Source organism: Camarhynchus parvulus, chromosome 3, assembly GCF_901933205.1.
Source record: "Camarhynchus parvulus chromosome 3, STF_HiC, whole genome shotgun sequence".
Taxonomy (NCBI): Eukaryota; Metazoa; Chordata; class Aves; order Passeriformes; family Thraupidae; genus Camarhynchus; species Camarhynchus parvulus.
Window position 1 is genome coordinate 52,392,041 of NC_044573.1, and position 20,319 is coordinate 52,412,359.

The 20,319-nt window shown below is 38.5% G+C and overlaps 1 protein-coding gene across 2 annotated transcripts in view; it reads right to left on the minus strand.

Annotated features, from left to right (window-relative positions):
• SNX9 (sorting nexin 9) overlaps nt 1-20,319 on the minus strand; it is a 62,993-nt gene that overhangs the window by 14,165 nt on the left and 28,509 nt on the right. Inside the window, exons 5-12 of one of the 2 annotated variants that reach the window (XM_030944969.1) lie at nt 12,228-12,411; nt 11,308-11,461; nt 9,809-9,893; nt 8,963-9,088; nt 8,574-8,691; nt 5,610-5,740; nt 4,106-4,209; nt 1,657-1,760 (exon numbers count right to left, since the gene is read on the minus strand). In XM_030944969.1, coding sequence (XP_030800829.1) covers nt 1,657-1,760; nt 4,106-4,209; nt 5,610-5,740; nt 8,574-8,691; nt 8,963-9,088; nt 9,809-9,893; nt 11,308-11,461; nt 12,228-12,411 — 1,006 coding nt within the window. The remainder of the gene's footprint in view (nt 1-1,656; nt 1,761-4,105; nt 4,210-5,609; nt 5,741-8,573; nt 8,692-8,962; nt 9,089-9,808; nt 9,894-11,307; nt 11,462-12,227; nt 12,412-20,319) is intronic. The other variant, XM_030944970.1, reaches the window with a different exon arrangement.

Consider the following 20,319-nt stretch of genomic DNA (forward strand, 5'->3'; position numbering starts at 1 on the left):
TGGTTTATTCTCACCTGTATTTAAGAAGTTTCCACTGTCAGTTATTTTAAATCTCACTGAATGGAAGGCATGTAAGTATTGCTCAGGAAGTGCCAAAAATACTTATGATTAACAGTCAAGTCTAGAGCTGACAGGGAACTTAAAACCTAAGAAACTACCGAAATTTTGCATGTTCCAGTTTACTGGTCTTTTTTTTTTTAATTCAGTATGAATGTCTGGAAAATTAAAAGTTAAAAAAAACCTTAAAATTTTAAGATTTTAAAAAACACAATCACTACTGTATTGCTGCATGTATGCTAACTAATTAATAGTTGTAAGTATTAGAAGAGTCATTTGGTATCTAAAGCACTAGTGTTGTAAGTTCAGGAAGACTTTGGCAGTTCAAAAAATACTGAATTTCTAGTGTAAGCACAAGTCACAGCCAGCCCTTGGTTTCATCATTGCTTCTGTACATGGAAAGCAATGCTGTTTTTCTAGTCTCATCTGAGGAACCTTATTCCTTCCCCTGTTCTCCACTTTCCCCTCAGTATAATTTGCTAGTGAAGCAAGATCTGTACCATGTTAGAGCTCTGTCATGTGTTAGACTATTTTTGTCCAGCAGGAGGGTCAGTGGTGTGTAAAAGGAAACCCTTTCATTCAAAGTTGAGAAATGTAAATAATTTAAAGTTAACATCCTATAGATACTAAAGTCTAATGTAATCACTTCCACAAGGGATGGAGCTTCTACACTTCCCATCCTCTCTACTCAGCCCCAAATATTCAGCTGTAGTGTTTGATTAGGAAGAGGCAAAAACATAACTCAGGAGAGATATACTTCAAGTTCTGGGGAAAATGCTTTGGGGTTTTTTGTGGGAGTTTAAAGGAGTATAAAAAAATTCAGGTGATTCAAGGAGATTTATGTGATAGGTCTATGGTTGCCAGACACTACAGCCTGCCCTGAAGTGTTTCTTATTATGATCCTCAGCTGTAGTACCTGCTTCCTTTCAATAGCTGCCTTGTGGTGGCCACAAACACTGAACACTGCTGTGGACTAGGAAATTAGAGCCCAGGCAGAGTCATAGGGACTTGGTGTGAAGTTCTGCAACCCTAAATATCTGTGGGAAGGAAGAGACAAGATAGGAAAAAAAAAAGAATTGGGCTAAAGATTAAGTTAGAATCAAGTTGGTTTTTCTTTTCTTTTTCTCTTAAACTCATTTCATCTTTAAATCACTCCTCCTAGCATGCAAGGATCCTAAATAAGGGATTAATAAGATGCAATTATTTGAAAATATGATTTCATCAAATAAACAGGTCTGTTTTGCCCATGTCACTAAAATTCAAATAAATGACCAATATATGAGAACAGGTCTAACAAGGGCTTTAGCTGCATTACTAGAATTATTTACCTTTAAGTATTTTTAAACCTATGGGCAGGGAACAGATATCTCTGAGATAAAGAAAAAAACCCCACACAACCCAACAAAAAGCCCCATATCAAGCACACTAACAAAAAACTTGCGCAATTTATACTCTTAGACTGAAAATAGCCAGAATGCCGTACAACTCCCATGATAATTTAGGAGTTTCTTTAAAGATGTGTCTTGAATTACACACATTAAAAAAAAGAAGAGAGAAAAGCACCACAGAAATGAGTGCTGAGTTCAGAAGGACACTTACGCCCTGTACACCTCTTCCAGTGCTCTTGTCCCACTGTCAGCAGCTCTTTAACTCCATCATCCATTGCTTTGGTGAACCTACCCACTGCATCACACTTCTGTTCTCTGTGGCATTTTGAAGAAGCAAAAACAAAAAGCACTTTAATACATGCATAATGCTAACTTTAAACACCATACTGAAATGTTAAGCAATGTCAACTCTGTCTCAAAAAATATCAGATATATAAACCAATTCCTTGAGATTTCTGCCATTTGACTGAATTCAGAATTCCCCTCTTTATATATGGGCATTATCTTTCCTCCTCTGTTAGGCTCGTAGACACGTGGCACTGGACTAGCACTCTTATTACAGTGTAATAGAAGCAGTGAAATTCATACAACAATGAAAAAATAAAAAGAAAATAACTGTATCAGATATTTTGATAGAAGTCTAACATAGGTGAATAAAAAGTAATATAGCAACTCTCCTAGGGAAATATATATGCATACTTTCATATTATATTGTCAATACCATTGTGCTGAGTTGCATTATAGGGAGCAAAAAAAGAGAATTCTGAATTAGTATGTGCCTTTGTACTCCTCTTTAAGCATGTTTGCGTGCAGCTATCAGAGTTTTCCATTATCACAGCACTGCATACACAGCAGTGATTTGTGAACTCTACAAAAGAAAACTAAACATGTATATTATAATTTCCAACGAGACTTATTTAAACTGTATCCAATCTTTCAAATGCTCTCAGCCAAAACCTGCATGAGACAGCTGTAACAGCCAGGGGACACTGAGTGACCCCCCAGAGCCAGGGCAACAGCTCCAGCTGTGGCCCAAGAATCTAGAGGTTCCCACTTCTCTTCCTCAGCTGGAAACCATACACACATAGTTATGTGCACAAAACCAGCACCTAGGCTTTCTAAGAGGCTCTTGCTTTACTCCCCTTACCTCAGGGGCAAAACATCCTTTAATTTTCTAAACTTCATATTTTGTGGTCTCAAGATCACTGAAAATGCTCATGAACCTGTACAAGACTCTCAAAACAGTAGCAAAATTGTTCAGTAAAGAACATCTTCACACTGAAGAACCTAACAGTTATCGAACAAGCTGCTTTGCCCATTTTGTAAGTGGAATAATGGCTTTCAAGACTCGCACACACTCTTAACAGCATTCCCATGCACTAGAACTTGTGGACATCTGAGATGTTACAGCCACCCCTGCAACTGCTTGGAAATATGTCCCCAGCACTAGTCCAGGCTGCCAGACCCAGCCCAGGAACCCACACCCTGGTGAGCATTCTCCTCGGGCTGGTGTGCCCTCCCTGCTTGGGCACAAACTGTTTAGCTGACCACATGCTGGGCACTCTCTGCCACGGATGTGTATGTAGCACATTCCCTCTCCTGCACCCTGGGTACAAAATCCTCCCTCTCATTCACCCCTTCAGCTTTTACACCACTGGCATATACAGAAACCATATCACTAAAGCAAAGTAATCAAGGTTGAAATCCCCATGGTTGAAGTGTAAGTAACCTAAAAATGTGCATGTTTTTCTGCTGGTACAGAACTGCTACCACACAGCCATTGTATCCACTCAATATGCACTGCATCCCCTGCAAAAAGCCTGTATTGGGTGTAGACACACTACTGCTTTGCTACTGAAAACACTTCTATCCAGTTTGTCCACACACACAAAACATTATGCAGGTTTCTGTGCTCCAGAACAGTAAGAAAAGCATGTCGTACATGCTACATCTTCTAAGAAAAATTATTAAGTCTAAAGGAGTGAAATAAAGGCTGAATAGTAAATCCAGTCTTTAACTCTGTGAAACCCAAAGGTTTATCACCTACAGAATATACATTAAAAAGTGCATGTATATGTAATATACACATATATAAAAGAAATATATCCATTTGCACTTCCAGAATGAAACTTGATAATTTAAATCACTTTTCATTTTTAACAGCTGAATTACAGATATTCAAATCATACTGTGTGTACATTACATACAAGTATTTTACAGAAACATTGTTCTGCTGCTTATTGGTCCATCTACAATTATCCTAAGCTACTTGGTAAGTTCAGCATGTTTTGGAACTGTTGAAAGATTAAAGATCAAACCACACTTCCACAACAATATAAAACATAACTCCACAGGATCTGACAGAACTCTATCCTATCAACTAATTTTACATAAATTGTTTTAGGATTAGCATTCAGCCACTGAGGTCAAAAAGACATCACACAGATTTCCACCAAGTATTGGAGGGGTTGATATGAAAATCTCATTATTTAAACAAATTTTCAGCTCTGCCTTGATGAATACCTCCTCAAATCCATGAATATATGTGCACACTGAGTATCTGAGTTTTAGATTATCTCAGCATCTGTTGTATACCAGATGCATAATGCCCATAAAAAAAAAAAAAAAAAAAAAAAAAAAAAAAAAAAAAATCACCTTACATTTCTACCATGTCCAAGTCAGGAGCTTCTGGTTCCATTGTAGAAAAGATCATGACTCCTACAGTTTCATCTTTTTCTGCCTTCCTCTTTCCAGTTTTCCACTCCTTAAAAAAAAAAAAAAAAGAAAAAGAAAAGAGAGACACAAAGTTTGACCACCACTCATCCTTCTTTAAAGGCATGTGCTTAAGAAGTGAATTAAATTTTTAGCAGAATTGTTAATTAACAGACCACCCCTGAATTAAAACATTTCATTAAGAAGTGAAATCTTCAGAGAAGCCAAGGCTTTTTACAGTTTCCCAAAGTTCTCCCCCTCCTCCTTTGTGCACTTTGTTATCTGAATTCTGGGGTCGACAGACCCTTCTTGTTTATTACTGAGATGCAATGTAAGAACAATGACATTCAGCTGTCTCCACACATAGGATAAGTCTCATATCAGAAACTGCTCAAGAAGATAATGAAACTATTATGCAATTACCATATTAAGTTCTTAGTGGTTAAAAATTCCCTATGTATTGCAACATCTGTTCTGTTTATACATCTATAAATAAGAAACTAAGAAGTGCTGACTAGCTGGCAGAATTATACAACTCCCCCCTAACCATCCAACTAGCATTTCACCAGGACTAGTACTTACTATGTTATTAAGCCCCTACTTACAGGATCACAGAATAATTCTGGTTAGAATTATGCTGGTAGTTCAACCTCTGACTCAAAACTGGTCAGCTGTGACCTCAGTCACAGGGGATGTGAACCTTTGAAATTTTTAAGACCAGACTGGATAATTTACTTTTTCAGCAAATTCTATGTTTATCTAGAAGTATGATTATTTTGAGGAGAAAGCAGCAGAGTGTTTCTGTTTATTTCCTAATTAGTAACAGAGCTGGAGCTCAATCATGAAGAAACCATTATTTACTGAAGGTTCACTTAGTTATTTTATCATTTACTGAAGATATTAAAATCTCTTTTAAAAAGGCATAATAAAGTGTGTGTGTGAATAAAAAATGGCTGGTTATATCAGGTAAGGCTGCAACATAGTGCTTTTTTTCAGTGAAAAACTGTGGTTTTGAGGGATGGGGATGGGGCAGGGGGCTGTTTTTAAATATAATACAGGCACAACCTAGATCTGCTATAAAGTAGCTTTTGTTAGCAGAGCAGCACCACTCAGAGGATCACAGTGATTACTAAATCCAGCAGAGACAAAGCAGGGCAACAGCAAAAAGAGTTTTATATCTTCCTATTCTGCTGGAGGATACAAACTGTCCCTTGAAAGACTGGCAACAAAGTTACTTTGAAGAGCACAGCTGCGTGGGAATAGTGTGTAGCATTTCACAGGAGCAATTTTATGCCTTGTTTTGATCAATCAACTAAGTTAGGAATCCCTGCAGTTTGCAGCCCATCACTACTGCCCATAGCTAAAGAGCCAAACTCTTGGTTTGAAAGGAAGTGTGGGGGGACAGCAATTCCTCAGTCTCAGTCTGTGTGAGAACTTTATTTCATTTCCTACCTTCTCATCTCGGAAATTGAGAAATTGCTGGAAAACTTCACTTTCTGAGACAACAGGATGGCGACACATTCTCGTCATCCAAGCCTGCAGCCTCTCCATGCGCATTTTGATAAATTCTTCTTCAAAGCGCCCTGTTACACATTGAATAATAATTGTTACATTTACAGGCTAGCACCTTCAAATTCCCTTTTTTTAAAATTTAAATTGAAATAACCTGTAATTCATTTGGTGAGTTATTAAAAATTTCATGACTGAACTTACAAGAATCACAGAATCCTGAGTTGGAATGGACTCCCAAGAATCATTGAGTCCAACTCATAAAAAATGGCCCATTACGCTAACAAACCAAAAGAACCTTAAATTGATTGATTTTAAATATTGCTTACTGATCAAGAGTTCTGATCCTTTTTAAGATAGCCACAAAATATTAAAAAAACCTGATACCCATCCCCAATTCAAACACATTTAAAAAAACCAAAAGCTAACAAACTTTTGGACAGAAAAACTAGGTATTCAGATGACCCAAGAGAAAAGACAGGCACAGGCTTGGAATGAAGGTATTCTTCTGGTACAGTTTAGGAAAGTCTTGGTCAATATGAGGTTCAAAACCATTTAAGAAAAAAGAACTACAATTCAAGTTGTCATGTGCAAGCTAACAAAGCACTGAAATTAAACACCTCAAAAAACATTAAAATTGGATTGCTCAAAAATATTTGAAATTGCTCAAACACAAATCACAGATTTAAAAAGCAGTGCCTCCTTTAAACATACTTCCATATAGGTAAACTGGGGGAAAAAAAAAAAATCATATGCGTAAAGTGGTTAGAATATACACATACATGTAAGACTGTAACTCATTTTTCTGGTACTTAAGATATTTTTAATACAAACTAAAAAAGTAACTATTTTTTCTTAAACCAGTAATGCATCATCACTGCGTACTCCTAAGAACCTTTTTGATTAAGTAGAAACTGTCTTTTTGAGAGAATCCTTTCTAATTTAAAAAAAATGCATGACATCAGACTTCTAAAGCGTACAGGGAAGGGGATTTGTAAGGAAAGAGAGATTCCTCCAGCACCCAATTCCTCTGATTTCCACAGCAGCACAGATGACAAGCCTTGAACGCATGCACTGTTTCAATATAATTCTACTGCATAGTTACTATGGCAGCAGATCTACAAAGTTGAGGTTTTTGTGGTTTAGGTTTTGGGGTTTTTTGGGTTTTTAGTTTCTTTGCAAATATGGAAACTAGCAAGACTAGCAGGTAAATAACAGAACTAATGAAAAATGAACTTTGTGTATGCATATTTTTCCTGCAAATTAGCTAAAGAAAAAAAAATCAAACACTGTGGAAGAGACATTCTATACCTCAGTATCCTTTGCTTAATTTTTAATCTATACAGAAATCTCCACAGCATTCCTGCAAGGAGTGCAGAACACCAGAACAGCAGCAGCTGCAAGTTACATGCTAATCATTAAGCATATCATCACCAGTATATCATTAAAACCAGGATCCTGACAAAGTCAGTTGAGAGTCTTGTTCTGTCAAGACAAATTGACAGAAATGCTTTTGTAGACGGTGTTCAGAAAGAAACCTCCTAAACACAGTGAAAGATAAGCACCCTTTTCCCAGTTTCGTCATGTTTCAGAAAAAGAGACACACTGGTTTTTTTTTTAATTAGTATTTTTTTGCATGGGGCAAGGTATTCTCTCCCACAGATTCCAGAATACAGAAATTCACAGGCAATGGATTTTGCCAAGGTGTGATGCCAGACTCCTGGGTCTTTTATGATATAGTTACAATGAAATCTAGGGACCCCATCAGGTCTTCTGGTTTCCTGTTCACAGACATGCACATGTTTAATAGAAATGCTGGCCAATTCTAAACATAAGGCTAAGGGGAAGAAGTCACTTCCTCACTTTTCAGTTTCCTCGGCATTTATCCCAGCAACTTCATCAATGCTCAGCTTTCTTCAAACACAGCAGAGCTGCTGCATTTTGAGTGATGCCCATGGCCATGTGGTTGGCAACATGCCGGTGCTTATATGTTTGATTTTGGCTGTTTATCTTAAATGCTGTATAAGTTTACCAGAAAACATACAAGTGGAAATGGGCTAAAGTAAAGCATTTTCCTCCTATACAGGTGTCCATTCTTGCCTTCACATGCACTTTAGCATACACTTGTAGAAAGGAAGCCAGAGACTACTGAAAATGCATAGGAATTGTCATATTCTGTTGCAATGACTAAACTTAAGAGCATTTAAAGGACCCAATCCCACTTTTCTTGAAGTCAGAACAAAAGATTTCCACAAGCTTCAGACAGTTTGGTCAAGCTGAACTGACATCAAACCAGAGCACAACACTATATGAATGAAAGATGCTTTCTAAATCAAGTGTGAAATCAAGCAAGAGGAGAAACAGCTGCAACATTTCACTTGGAAGCAAAAAATCCCCATCCCAACCAATCAAGGGATGCTTCCTTTCCTCTGGGAACCTTGTGCCAAAGCTCCTACAACATAATACATGTACAATCAAATGCAAAAGACAAAAACCCAAACAAAACCAAACACAATGCACGCCCCTCCCCAACCCTCAAAAAACCCCATGTAAAAACATTTGCCCAGCCAATCAGCAAATATGGAATATAAGTAGCTATCTCTTCTCTCCAATAGTAATTATTATCTCATGTAGTAACTAGGGGGATTTGTTTTGCTTTTAATTACCTTTTTTAAAATCACTGGACTAGATAATTGAACCTGAGTTTTGAAGCGATTCTCCTAGTATTGATCTGTTATTATCTATCAGTCATAACAACTCATCATAAGTTTTGAGTAGAGAAAGGTAGCGGTTTCTTTGACACCTTATTTAAAAATAATGAAAAAAACAAACAGTAAGAAATAACAACCTCATAAAATCCGATTTCCTTATTTCCTATTCCATGAATTCAGAACTGGGAATAATTACCTGTAACTTGCTTGTCTGGAAGAGAAGGGATTGGAATGGCTAATCCAAATTTAACCAAGAGCCGCTCATACAACCAGTCAAAGTGCTTGTATCTGTGGTTGACAGACCGATTAGTGTTCTGGAAGAGAAACACAACTCTGAACTTGGACAGGCATCTACACACAGTCACATGAAACAAGCATGACCAGAACTGTAACCACATGGAATGCAAATAAGAGCCTTAATACAGAAGAACTTGAAATTCTAGAAAAAAGCAAATCCTTGGGGTAAAAAAATATGACAACTACCACTTACTCTTACAATGCCCTTACCAAGTCATACAATTTCTATTTATATATACAAATGACACATATTTGTGAGACAAAAGATCCTGCTTCAGATACACTTACAGTGCAGGTCAGCTGATACTCAATGTAGCTCTTGAGACCATACATTTTAGAACCTTTCTTGGGATCTGCCACCACACAGTCAAATGTAGAGGTAGGATATACCCACATTGGGCCATAATCACCAATCTGTAAGAAATTGCAAATATTATCTTTTAATGCATCATGTTGCACAAGCTGCAAACAAGGGGATAAGTATCTTCTCTCTTCACTTGAGAGCTTCCATTGATTTCAGTGAGAGGGTGAGAGTCTGGAAACAGAGAGCTTTCTTGCAATCGGGGACAAAAGACTGCAAGCTGACTTTATCTTGTGTATTTTACAATTTTTCCCAAATAATAAAGGAACGGTGAATTCTAGGGCTATTTCAACCACATTTTGCTAGAACAGCGTATAGACAGAAGAGTTTGGTTTTCAGATCAGAAAGTGACTTGACCATCAGAACTGAGCATTGCAAACCTCTACAAATGTAGCTCTTACATGTAACTATCTAGATAATGAATAGACAGTGTAATGGCATTTGCTCTGCATCCCAATCCCAAAAAGGCATATGTCAATCACAAGTAATGCAGACACAGCATGAGGAAAAAAGTACTGAAAAGAATAATCATCATCACACTTATTATTTTTATTATGACAGTTCTATTTCTAATTATGTGTTCAATATCAGTTTCTTCTGACCCAAATATATACAGCAACCTTGAGGATAGAAGTTCAGTAGAGAGAACAGGGAAAGGTGAGGAGGATTATAAAACCCAATCAACCAACCAACAAACCCAACCAACCAAAAAAAGAAAACCAAAAGAAACCCATACCACCCACACAGAAAAATGATACACAACCCCAACTTACAATTATGGGAATTTTTTCTTTGGGCTTTGCTAGCTGCTTTGCCAATAGATACTGTTCCATTCCAGGTTTTGCAAATCCAGGAAACCTAACAATAAAATGAAGTGATAAGTTAATTCTCCTTTATTTGACATATACAGAATGCCTGTCATTACAGGAAAAAAGCCCTAAATATTTCTCAAGTATAGAAAAAAGTTTATGTGAATCACTGTAGCAATCAACATTTTGCACGGAAAAAAGCAGAAGAATCTCAGCTACTGACATCCAGGGTTTTTGTGCATGTCTTGTGTGTCTGTGTGTGTAATAGGCCCCTTCTTGCAGAGCAAAGTGGTTATTCCTGCTCCGCTGACCATCATACCAAACATAACAGGAGGTCACAAAGTATCATCTATCACTCCTCTGCAGCCCCACCCTCTCTGGAAACACCATACACACACAGATGCTCATGCACCTGAGATTTCAAATTACAAGAATTCAATCATCTGAAAGAATGATAAACAAAAGATTGATCAAGTGCTTCTAAACATGAGTTATCTTAAATAATTTATCCACCAATTAAAAGAAAGACAAACAATCACTATAATATTCTAAAAGTCTTACAAAATGCCTTATAAAAAGCAAATGGTGGTCCTCTTTCTAATTAGGAAGATAATTAGCTCTTGCAATATTGCCAACCTGCTTGCAGAAACATGAGCAGTAAAGCAGGACTTAATCCATGGACAAAAAATCTCTTATAAAAGGTATTTTTCTGAGTTTACGACAAGTAAACAATGATGTACAGGTACTCATGCAACACCGGACATAAAAACCCAGTGATGAACAAAATTAACTAGTCATGCAGAGACAGTTGATTTTAGTTAGATACCCAAGGAACCATTATTCTACAATCCTTTTCCAATCTGCTTTCATCCACTCAGAGATTACCACACATTAGTTCTCAGAGTAACAGCAGCTTTAGAACAAACAAACATTAAGCTGCAACATGAGACAATGCTACTATAACCCTGACAAAGCTTGATGCTACTGTAAGATTTTTATCTATAAAATCAAACTTTCTGTGGCTCAAGAATCAACTTGGAAGATGCACAAACACAGTAGAACACAACTTTTCCCCACCAGAAACTCAGATTGCTCAAGAACTCTGGGGCAGCATCTCTGATCAGTTTCTACTGTATGGACAAGTCATCCACCATCTTTGACTTTCATTAAGAACAAACTGTCCAACACAGTTAAATTTCAAAGACTTGAAGCTCAAGCATTATGAAAGTGTCATCTGCCCGTATAGCACCTTCAAAAATTACACAGCTTTGTCATGTACTTTTAAGCTTTCAAGGATTTGTGTCCTCTGCTTGCTTAAGGAATATGCTGAACTACAAATTCACCATCTCTTCTGCCCCAAAACTATAATTTACATTGCTTATTTCAAGCATGTTGAATTTACACATCTTGACAAATTCCAATTCTCTTCAATATATACACATTTCCCCTGCATTTTCCATTACTTGTTAAGTGGTAACTTCATAGCAGCTGCACGAGAATTTCCACGCTGGACCCCCCCAGCCTCTGATGCCTCAGTCTCCTTGTAACCAAGGTAAGATGGTGAAGTTGATTTTGGGTCATCCCAGTCATCATCCCAATCATCGTCATCAGCAGCTGCTGAAGTACAGGAGGGATCAGGGGACAGGGAAAGGAGAAAGTTACATAATTTCTCTTCAAAAGCAGAAGCAGGTACTTCAGCACTCACATACAAATAATCAACTAGGTAAATACATTAAAATCTCTTTCAGCCTTCTATTTTACTATTCCTACTCAATTACCACTAACTCCATCAAATACAACCTGCAAAGCAGTGCACTAGAAATCCACTGAGGGAGAAGAAAATAAAGGAAAAAAAATAAAGAAGAGATGACGGTGTGTTAAGATGAACTCAACTGCATTCCATATTCATAGACTCCAAGTTAGCATTCCCCAGTTATGGCTTCTCCTCTTAATTTAGGCTGTTACTACAAAAGGTAGAGAAGCCTTCTGAAAAGCTAGTCACTTCTTAAAATTAAGCATTTAAGAGACTATTCCTTCAAAGGCCTGAGAGCACAAATTCAAGGCAGTTTAAAAGTTCATTATGCAAGCTGAAAAACATGCCTGAGAATAGATCCTGTATGCACAAGATTCTGGTTTGTCAGATTTACATAAAACTTTGAGGTATTTGTTACTGTGGAACCAATTTTAAAAATATTATTTAATTTTTAAAACCCCTACTATTTTAGTGTCCAGCTTACCCATATGGCAATGTGCTATTAGGAAACTGGTTTGGTTTTGTTTTTTAAATAAACCATGGTCTATAGTTATAAAAGATTAAATAATTCTTACCTCTACTGTCTACCTACTCTATTAAGAAAGAAAAAGAGCATTATTATTATTATACCTGGTCCTTGATATGCCTGTGGATGACCAAATGCTCCCGCTGCCTCCCAGTTATTTGAAGCACTGTTTCTCTGGCCAGGTGCACTTTCAGGTTTCACTGCCCAGCTGTCAACAGCACTTCCATTATCCCAGTTCCCAGACTTCCCAACATTCCAGCTGGACCAAGGATCATTGGCAATGCTTGCCTACATTGTATGAAAACAAAAGTAAAGAAGAATTGCTGAAGAAATGACCAACAACCATGTACTTTCCTCTTGAAGTCTTTAATCTCCTGTTGGTAGGCTAAGTTTGCATTCAGCACTTCACTTGGATTTAGAAGCAGCTGCCAAATCCTGCATTTCCAGCTACACAACTCATGCATGCAGCAAGCACTGGGAAGAACTGCTCAGCTTTCCAGCAATGTGACACCAATACATACTAATAAGAGTGCTTCTCCTCGGGGTAACAAAATTATTTGTTGCAACAGCATTAGGAAGCAATCTCACCCATGGAAATTATTTTACGCTGACATCTTAGTAAGTATGGTACTTGTGAACTATTAATTACCTATAGCCATGGGCTAATTAGCACATTGAAAACCAGAACTCAGAAGTCAAGTATTAGGTTTTTGTAAATACTTATTTTATCAAACTCAGATTAGTGGCTTTACTAAAAGCAAATAATAAATTGCCCATCCACACCATCACACTGGTGTAGCAGTTAGGGAGTTAAAGCCTAACCTGATGAGCTTCCCTGTCAGAGCTTAACTCATTCACAGTGAAGATGGGGGAAGAAAACAGACATCTGCCAGGGAACAGTCAGGTATCTCCCTGTAGACTTACTCTCTCAGCATAAGCTTGTGGTGAAGGCACTCACACACCCCCTTCTGCCAATGCTGTTGTGGAGGTGGAAACCTCAGTGAAGGAGTGCAGAGCAGACATGCTAACTGCTGCATCTGGCAAGTTCATCTTGGCTTAACAGCTTAGCATCCTGCTCAGCTCCTCGATTTTAACAGTACACTTTGAAAAAGCATTGACTAGTTAAGTGTAGTCTACTCCAGACACTTAGTGCAGAGACTTGCTGGCAGAAAGAAAAACTGCACACATATCGAAACCCACACACCCAAAGTGTAGGAGGAAGAAAGAGAAGAGGAAGGAAAGCAAACAAAGCTGAGAAGGCTTGTTTTGTTCAGCAGAGGGAGAAACTGGGTTTTGTAAAAAGAAGTCTCAAATCCTACTGATGCTAGTTCATTATTTTTACCATGAAGAAGCCTATAAAAGAAAAAATGCCTTATATAAATTAATTACTATTAGACTACAACATTTATATGTATCTTAGAACATTTGCCAATACAGGAAATTTAATAAAACTCTCACTAAAAACTAAATTATTATTTGTGAAAATGTTGCATAAGTGTCTTACACAAAAAAGGTACAGCTACTCCACATCCCAATTTTCTCCACTAAATATTCTTTTCCCCCATTTTAACTTTGATATTTTACTTAGGAATAAGAAGTCTCCGTTCAGTTTTTCCTTAAATAAAGTCATCTGACAGTCAGATTTCATAGACACTATCAAATCATAAAGACTCAAAAATTATGTTATTACATAACACCTTTATATATTTAGGTTCACAATGCCTTACAGGGTGTGGAAATTAAGATCAAGCCCCCAAGCTGGGGAGAAAAATCACCATTCACAAGACTCACAACTGTCAGTGGGTCTCTAGGAATTGAGAGAGAGAGACAGATTACGTGGAGAGCTTCTACAGTGATAGCTTGGGAATTTTTTTTTTTTGAGAATGAAACTAATGCAAGAACATTACTCCCTGGGGGAGCAACACTCTTGGATAGCTGATACCCAGTGCTACTTTGAGCAAATTACAAAGATAGGAAGAGAGCAGACTGGTACAAGCTATCTTCACCTGTAAAGAAAAATAACCACACATGGCATTAGCCAGTGCTCATTCCTGGCTAAATGAAAACACACAGGGCTGGGGCCCAATCACATGGAAAAGCATGCTTGATTCTAACATAACTTGGAGCACCTAGAAAAGACTAGTTTGCATAATATTAATATACCTATGCTTCTGCAATATATGTTTTGCTGATCACTAGCAAATGAAAGTCCAGAAGTGGCATGATCACCAAAAGACTAAGTCAAGTTTTCCTCTTTTCTGTAGTAGTTCATATGAAATCTGGTACATGAGTAAATGGTAAAGAAACCTTAAAATCTGCAGCAAAAAAGAGGAGGGCAATAATATTGACACTACTAAAGAATGACTGTCAAGAGCAATCACTACGCTCACAGACAAATGCTGATATACACAGATGCAAAGGGAAATGTATTACTAAATTGTGCTCCCAGATGTCTTATCTCCATGTACCTAGATAGAAGCACTCTTCAAATCAGAAAAATTTACTTCTAAAGTGTCCAAGAAAGCTGTGGGGTAAGCTCTTACCCCTAGGTGGATCACCTATAGGCTATAAAAGGGGTGGAATACATTATTCTCCCTTCTGTTCCTTTCAGTCAAGGGGTCCCCATTTCTTCTGAAGCACTGGGGAAGAGAGTAAGAGATGGCTTAGGAATCTATAGATAACAGCTTTCAAGGAGCACTTACAGGACCCTCTTTAACTTTCGTGAAATGTTTTCCTACATGCACACATACTGTGGACACTCCAAAGTGGCAGTCAACAAACAGATAACATGGGGAAAGGCTCAGGAATCAGGTCTGCCATCCTCAAGGTCTTGGAGCATCACAGAGGACCAACTAAAGACAAAGCAGTTATTAAAAAGGTCGTCTCAGTCCCAGTGAGCAGTTCTGCGGATTTCAGCCACTGACAATCTTCATACAAGAAGCCATTTGTGTGGCTGAATACTTATTCCCTAATTAAACCTCAAGTATTTTGCATCAAGCCATGTTCTTACAGCTTTAGTTTTCTTTAACTGAAATTGATAATCCTCTGATCTCTTCTTAGTCATCACAAGAAAGGTGAAGAGCCCTTGCAAGAAGCTGATATTTAGTCAATATAATTTGATACAGCACACCTAATATCCAAGTATTCAAGCCTTCTCAAATGTACACAAAAAGAAATGCCACACCCCACACCTATGAAATTGATCAGCCTTCAAATTAAACATTGCATCTCCTTGCTCCCCAAGGTACCTCAGCCACAGCACATTTTCCAAAGACTGATCAGGAGAGCAGAGCTCAACCCATGGGTGATTCAAACAAGTAAGCTGAGATTAAATTTAAGGATAAACTCCTGAAAGGCAGCTGATTTACCCTTTTGTAGACTACTAGGTACTTGCTCACTCCTACTGTCCCAGGAGTAAAAACAAGACGAAAGGGCTATGATGGGAACTGACAACAGAGGGAACCATTGCTGAATGTTGTAAGAGGATTCCACTACGGGCAGATTCAAGCTCACTACAGAAACAGATCATTACTGGTGGGGCCTGGAGGATGGGAAGAGAAGACTAGTATGTTTTTAAAGATCTAATAATAGTTGAATGAGAAAACATTCCACCACAACAGAAAAATCCTCAGCTTGGAAGTGGAATGTCAGTATTTTTACCAAATGAATCATGAATTAAATAGAAGAAGTGACATATTTGCTATTTTCCAGATAATTCAAAGCTATAGACAGTAAAGCTAAGAAAAGGCACTGAGGCATCTCTCTGCCCTGGCTAAAAATATTTATTTGCTCTCCTGGCCAACTAATTTGTTTCTGGCAGACTCCTTCCTCATATTAATGCATGCCCCTGATGGACAAATAGATCCATTCTACTGCTGAAGGACAAAAACCAAAACAAACACAACGTTCAGATGGTAAAACTAATTTAAGCATCCAGAAAAACCTAGGTGAAGTGCGCCATCAAAAATAATGACCTCCAACTGTAAGAAATATACCTTGAAATCTACTCAGAGACAGAAGCCATGCTGAAGCAGTGAGTAGCAAAAGTAAGCCTGATCAGATCAAGGGAAGTTCAGGACAGCCAAAGCTGCAATGAGAAGTGTTATGCTCTTGAAGAGGGGTTTAAAAGAGACAGACAGCACAGAGCAATGGCAGAAAACACAAGAAAAGTCAAGGTGACTCAGCTCAATAGCTTACAGGAATGAACATACCTCTCCAGTTTTATAGCTGCCTTAGTTACCTGCATGGAAACAAAGCCTTAAGCATACTCAGACATTACACTAAACTTCTTTGAATAACAATCTCTGATAGATACATTTCAAAAAACCCCAAACAACTGAGTATATAGACAGAGACCTTAAAAATCAAGTGTTTTTCTCCATGAAGAAAGATGAAGGGCTAAAAGCCTACTCTGCAGCAATCACAGAACTGCACTCACTGTGCTGTTTAAGATAGAACAAGTGTGCACATTAGCAGATAACTGAAGCAGCTGCCATACCCACAATATTTTATGGCTAAGCTTTGTTCTTGGTAGATCATTATGCTAGCATTGTGGTCTAGGGCACTTCTTCAACTTCTGAAGGAAGGCTCTCTTTTCTATAGTACAACATAAACATCCTTCAAGAAATCCTCTAGGAAAAGCAAAAGTGGAGATGGGCTAGATTTTAAAGAATAACCAACTTTATGGACTTGGATACTAGAATGTTCCTGCAGATAAATACTTGACAGCAACAAGACCTCCGGAAACAGCTGCCAAGGAAGCTGTAGTAATGCTGTTCTAGGAACCCATCTGTCTTTCAGCCACTCCTGTCTTCTCACTTCCTTCCTGAGGAAACAATCATCCAACACCTCCACTACCAACCCCACTGCCCCCTTCATAACTCTGCACCAGAGCTGGGCTTCGCCAGCCCACAAACAACACAAAGCCCAGACACAACTACTGGACACACCCTGTTTTCAGCAGGAAATAAATCTAAACCACCAGTGGACAAACTGAGATAGTAGCATGAGCAGAGCCATATTAGTTTTTTGTTATTTTCCTGTTTCAAATCCCATTTCCTTATCTATAAGGTTATTCACAACCAAACTGGACTAGAAGCTGCATTGCTTGTGCACAGTGCAGGCCCAGGATTTCCATCTATCATCTCCTGATTCAGCACAAAAAAATCCATCTTTGAAGTATGGAATGGTGTTTTAGAAAGATACATAATTTAGACTTGAGTAAAGAATACTGAGTGATAGGATGAGGGGAGGGAAAACACATCTATTGTCACCCTGACTGCTTCAAGGAAATTTTTTTTTAATTAAAGTTGGCTTAATTTCAAATTTCAGACACTAAAAATTCCATATAATTTATTCAATGGAGCTCTCTCGGGTTTCTGTTTTTGTTACTCATACCATGTAAATGGCAATCAAGTCACTTCTTTATACCCTTGTCTTCTCTTAAGCTGATTTCAATTCTTAATGGTTTTTTATTGAAACGCAGATGAGAATTTTCAGACAGTTTTCTAAGTAGCAATCACAGCAATGCCAGAAAGAGAAGAAAGACTCCCTGTTCCTCTTTGATGTTGACTTGTGTCATCTAGACATCCCAGGATCCGGCTACAAAGATTAAGCAAGGTTTTACCCTTTCTTTTTGGGAAAAGCATTCTATTTTTGTTTGGAAACAGAGAAGGGGGTGTCCCTAGTTGTCTTTTTTTTTTTTTTTTGAGGAATTTAAGAGTGTTACTGCCTATTTTCAGTTTATCACTTTGAATTAGAAATGCCCATGATTCTACTTTAAAAGAATTGCTCAGTGAGAAAAAAACCCCAAACCAAAAAACAAAAACACACCACCAAAAACAAAACCCCCCCACCCCAAAAAAAACCAGCTCAGGAATGAAACTGCATATTGCAGTAAGCCTCTGCTGTGGTGCAGGGGACTGTGCAACACATGTGTGCCCCATGGCACTGTACGTTTGCAGGTTAGCAGAAATGCTAACAATCCCAGGCACCAGCACAGGCTGGGGACTGACCTGCTGCGAAGCAACTCTGCAGAGAAGGACCTGGAGGTTCTGGTGAAAAACAAGCTGTCCATGAGCCAGCAGTGGGTCCTGGTGGCCAAGAAGGCCAATGGCACCCTGGATGCATTAGGAAGAGCATTGCCAGCAGATTGAGGGAGGTGATCCTTCCCCTTTGCACTGCCCTGGTGAGGCCTCATCTGCAGAGCTGTGCCCAGTTCTGGGCTCCTCAGCAAAAGAGAGACATGGAGCCCTTGGAGCAGATCCAGAGGAGGGCTACAAAGCTGATTAAGGGACTGGAGCATCTCTCTTATGAGGAATGGCTGAGTGAGCTTGGCCTGTTCAGCCTTGAGAAGAGATGACTGAGGGGACCTCATCAATGTCTATGAGTATCTGAAGGGAGGGTGCCAAGAGGATGGGTCCAGGCTCTGTTCAGTGGTGCCAGGCAATAGGACAAGGAGCAACAGACAGAAACTGATGCACAGGAAGTTCCGCCTGAGCAGAAGGAAGAATTTCTTTACTGTGTGAGTGACTGTGCACTGGAACAGGTTGCCCAGAGAGGTTGTGTGGAGCTTTCCTCATTGGAGATAGCCAACAACCCTCTGAACACAGCTCTGTACCATGTGCTCTAGGATGACCGACCCTGCTTGAGTTGGGAGGTCGAACCAGACCCACTGTGGTCCCTTCCAGCCTGACCCATTCTGCAATTCTGTGAATCGGACAAGGAAAGAAAGCATACCAACACTGTAAATTGTGGAAAACTCTTTCAATAGTAATATTTTACCTGAGGGTATGGGTGCAGATGAAGGTGACGAGCGATCACAGTACTACACCGGTTTAACAACTTCCTGCCTAAACCTTTGCATTCCACTGGGTCATCCACAAAAAAGCTCAACACAACTCTATAATTGGAATTTATAAAATCACTGTCATATGTTGATGGTTATTTTTTAATATGTAAATGTGATTCATTTCAAAGCAAGCAAGCCACTGTTTTCAGTACTGTAGAGAAGCCATTGCCTTGTACTTCGCTTAAATGAAAGTTGGTCACAAATTCCTGTTACCAGTCTGAATGCAATATTGTGACTGAGGTGGTGGGGAAAGAGTTGCTTTCAAATCACATGCAGGAATAGAGGATTTTATAGCGTCACTATCTGTAACAGGAACTAGAAGTTACAACTGTAATTGTAACTCCCTTGGTGAACCTACCTGCATATCTTATATGATAATTTTGCATACTGGTTTAACAAGACAAACTGGACCTAGTCAAGTACAAGCGAGTTACATTTCCTGTGATGATACTTCTCCTTTGCCATATACACAGATTTATCAGAGAACAGAAAGGCTGTTACAAGAATTTAATAACATGCATGTCAGAATTTCCAAATAAGTGGAATACTGCACTTTGAATACAAGCACTATATTTATTTTCTTTAATCTTAGTATTTATTGCTGCTCACAGCAATTCAGGGAGGGGGAGTGGGAGTTATGGCATGCAAATTTAACAATGATGATTTGCCTTTCCAGCACTTCACTGCAAAAAGCCTGAAAGATATGAAGTAAAATTTTGGGAATACCTTCCTTAGTGCTCTCCTTATGCATGTTCAACAACTTATGTCTACATACCAGGTCACTTGAGTTACCTCAGCTCCTGGACATCAAACTAAGTGTTTTCACTAACTACTTATTCATCCTGTCTATACATAAGTCCCACAGATTTCAGAAGGGAAAGGATTTTGCACACATACGAATCCATTTATCTCACTTTGCTTCTGCGAGAGAAACTATCCCAACTGATTTCACTCTCACTGTTGGATAAAGCAATAGAAACATCAGACATTTCTGTTAAATGCTTCCTGCATCTATCCATGAGGCCTTGCTGCTCTGTTGAAGACACAAAACTTGTGTGTTCTCTAGGGTCAACACAAATCAATGGAAAAATCTGTAATTCACAAAAATGCTAACTCTCAGAATACTTATTTTATCCCAAACTAAGAAGAACCGTACAGTCATCTTCATCAAGAACTAGACTTGGCAGTGATTAGAGAATCAGTGTCAAGAAAAGGGAACAAACTCTTCTACAAATGCAACATACAGTTTGGTACAAGAACTATTTTTGTATCTTAAATATAGGGAAGCCACATCTACAGCCCCTACGTCAATGAAGCTGTGATCCACTTCCACCCTGAAACAGAGA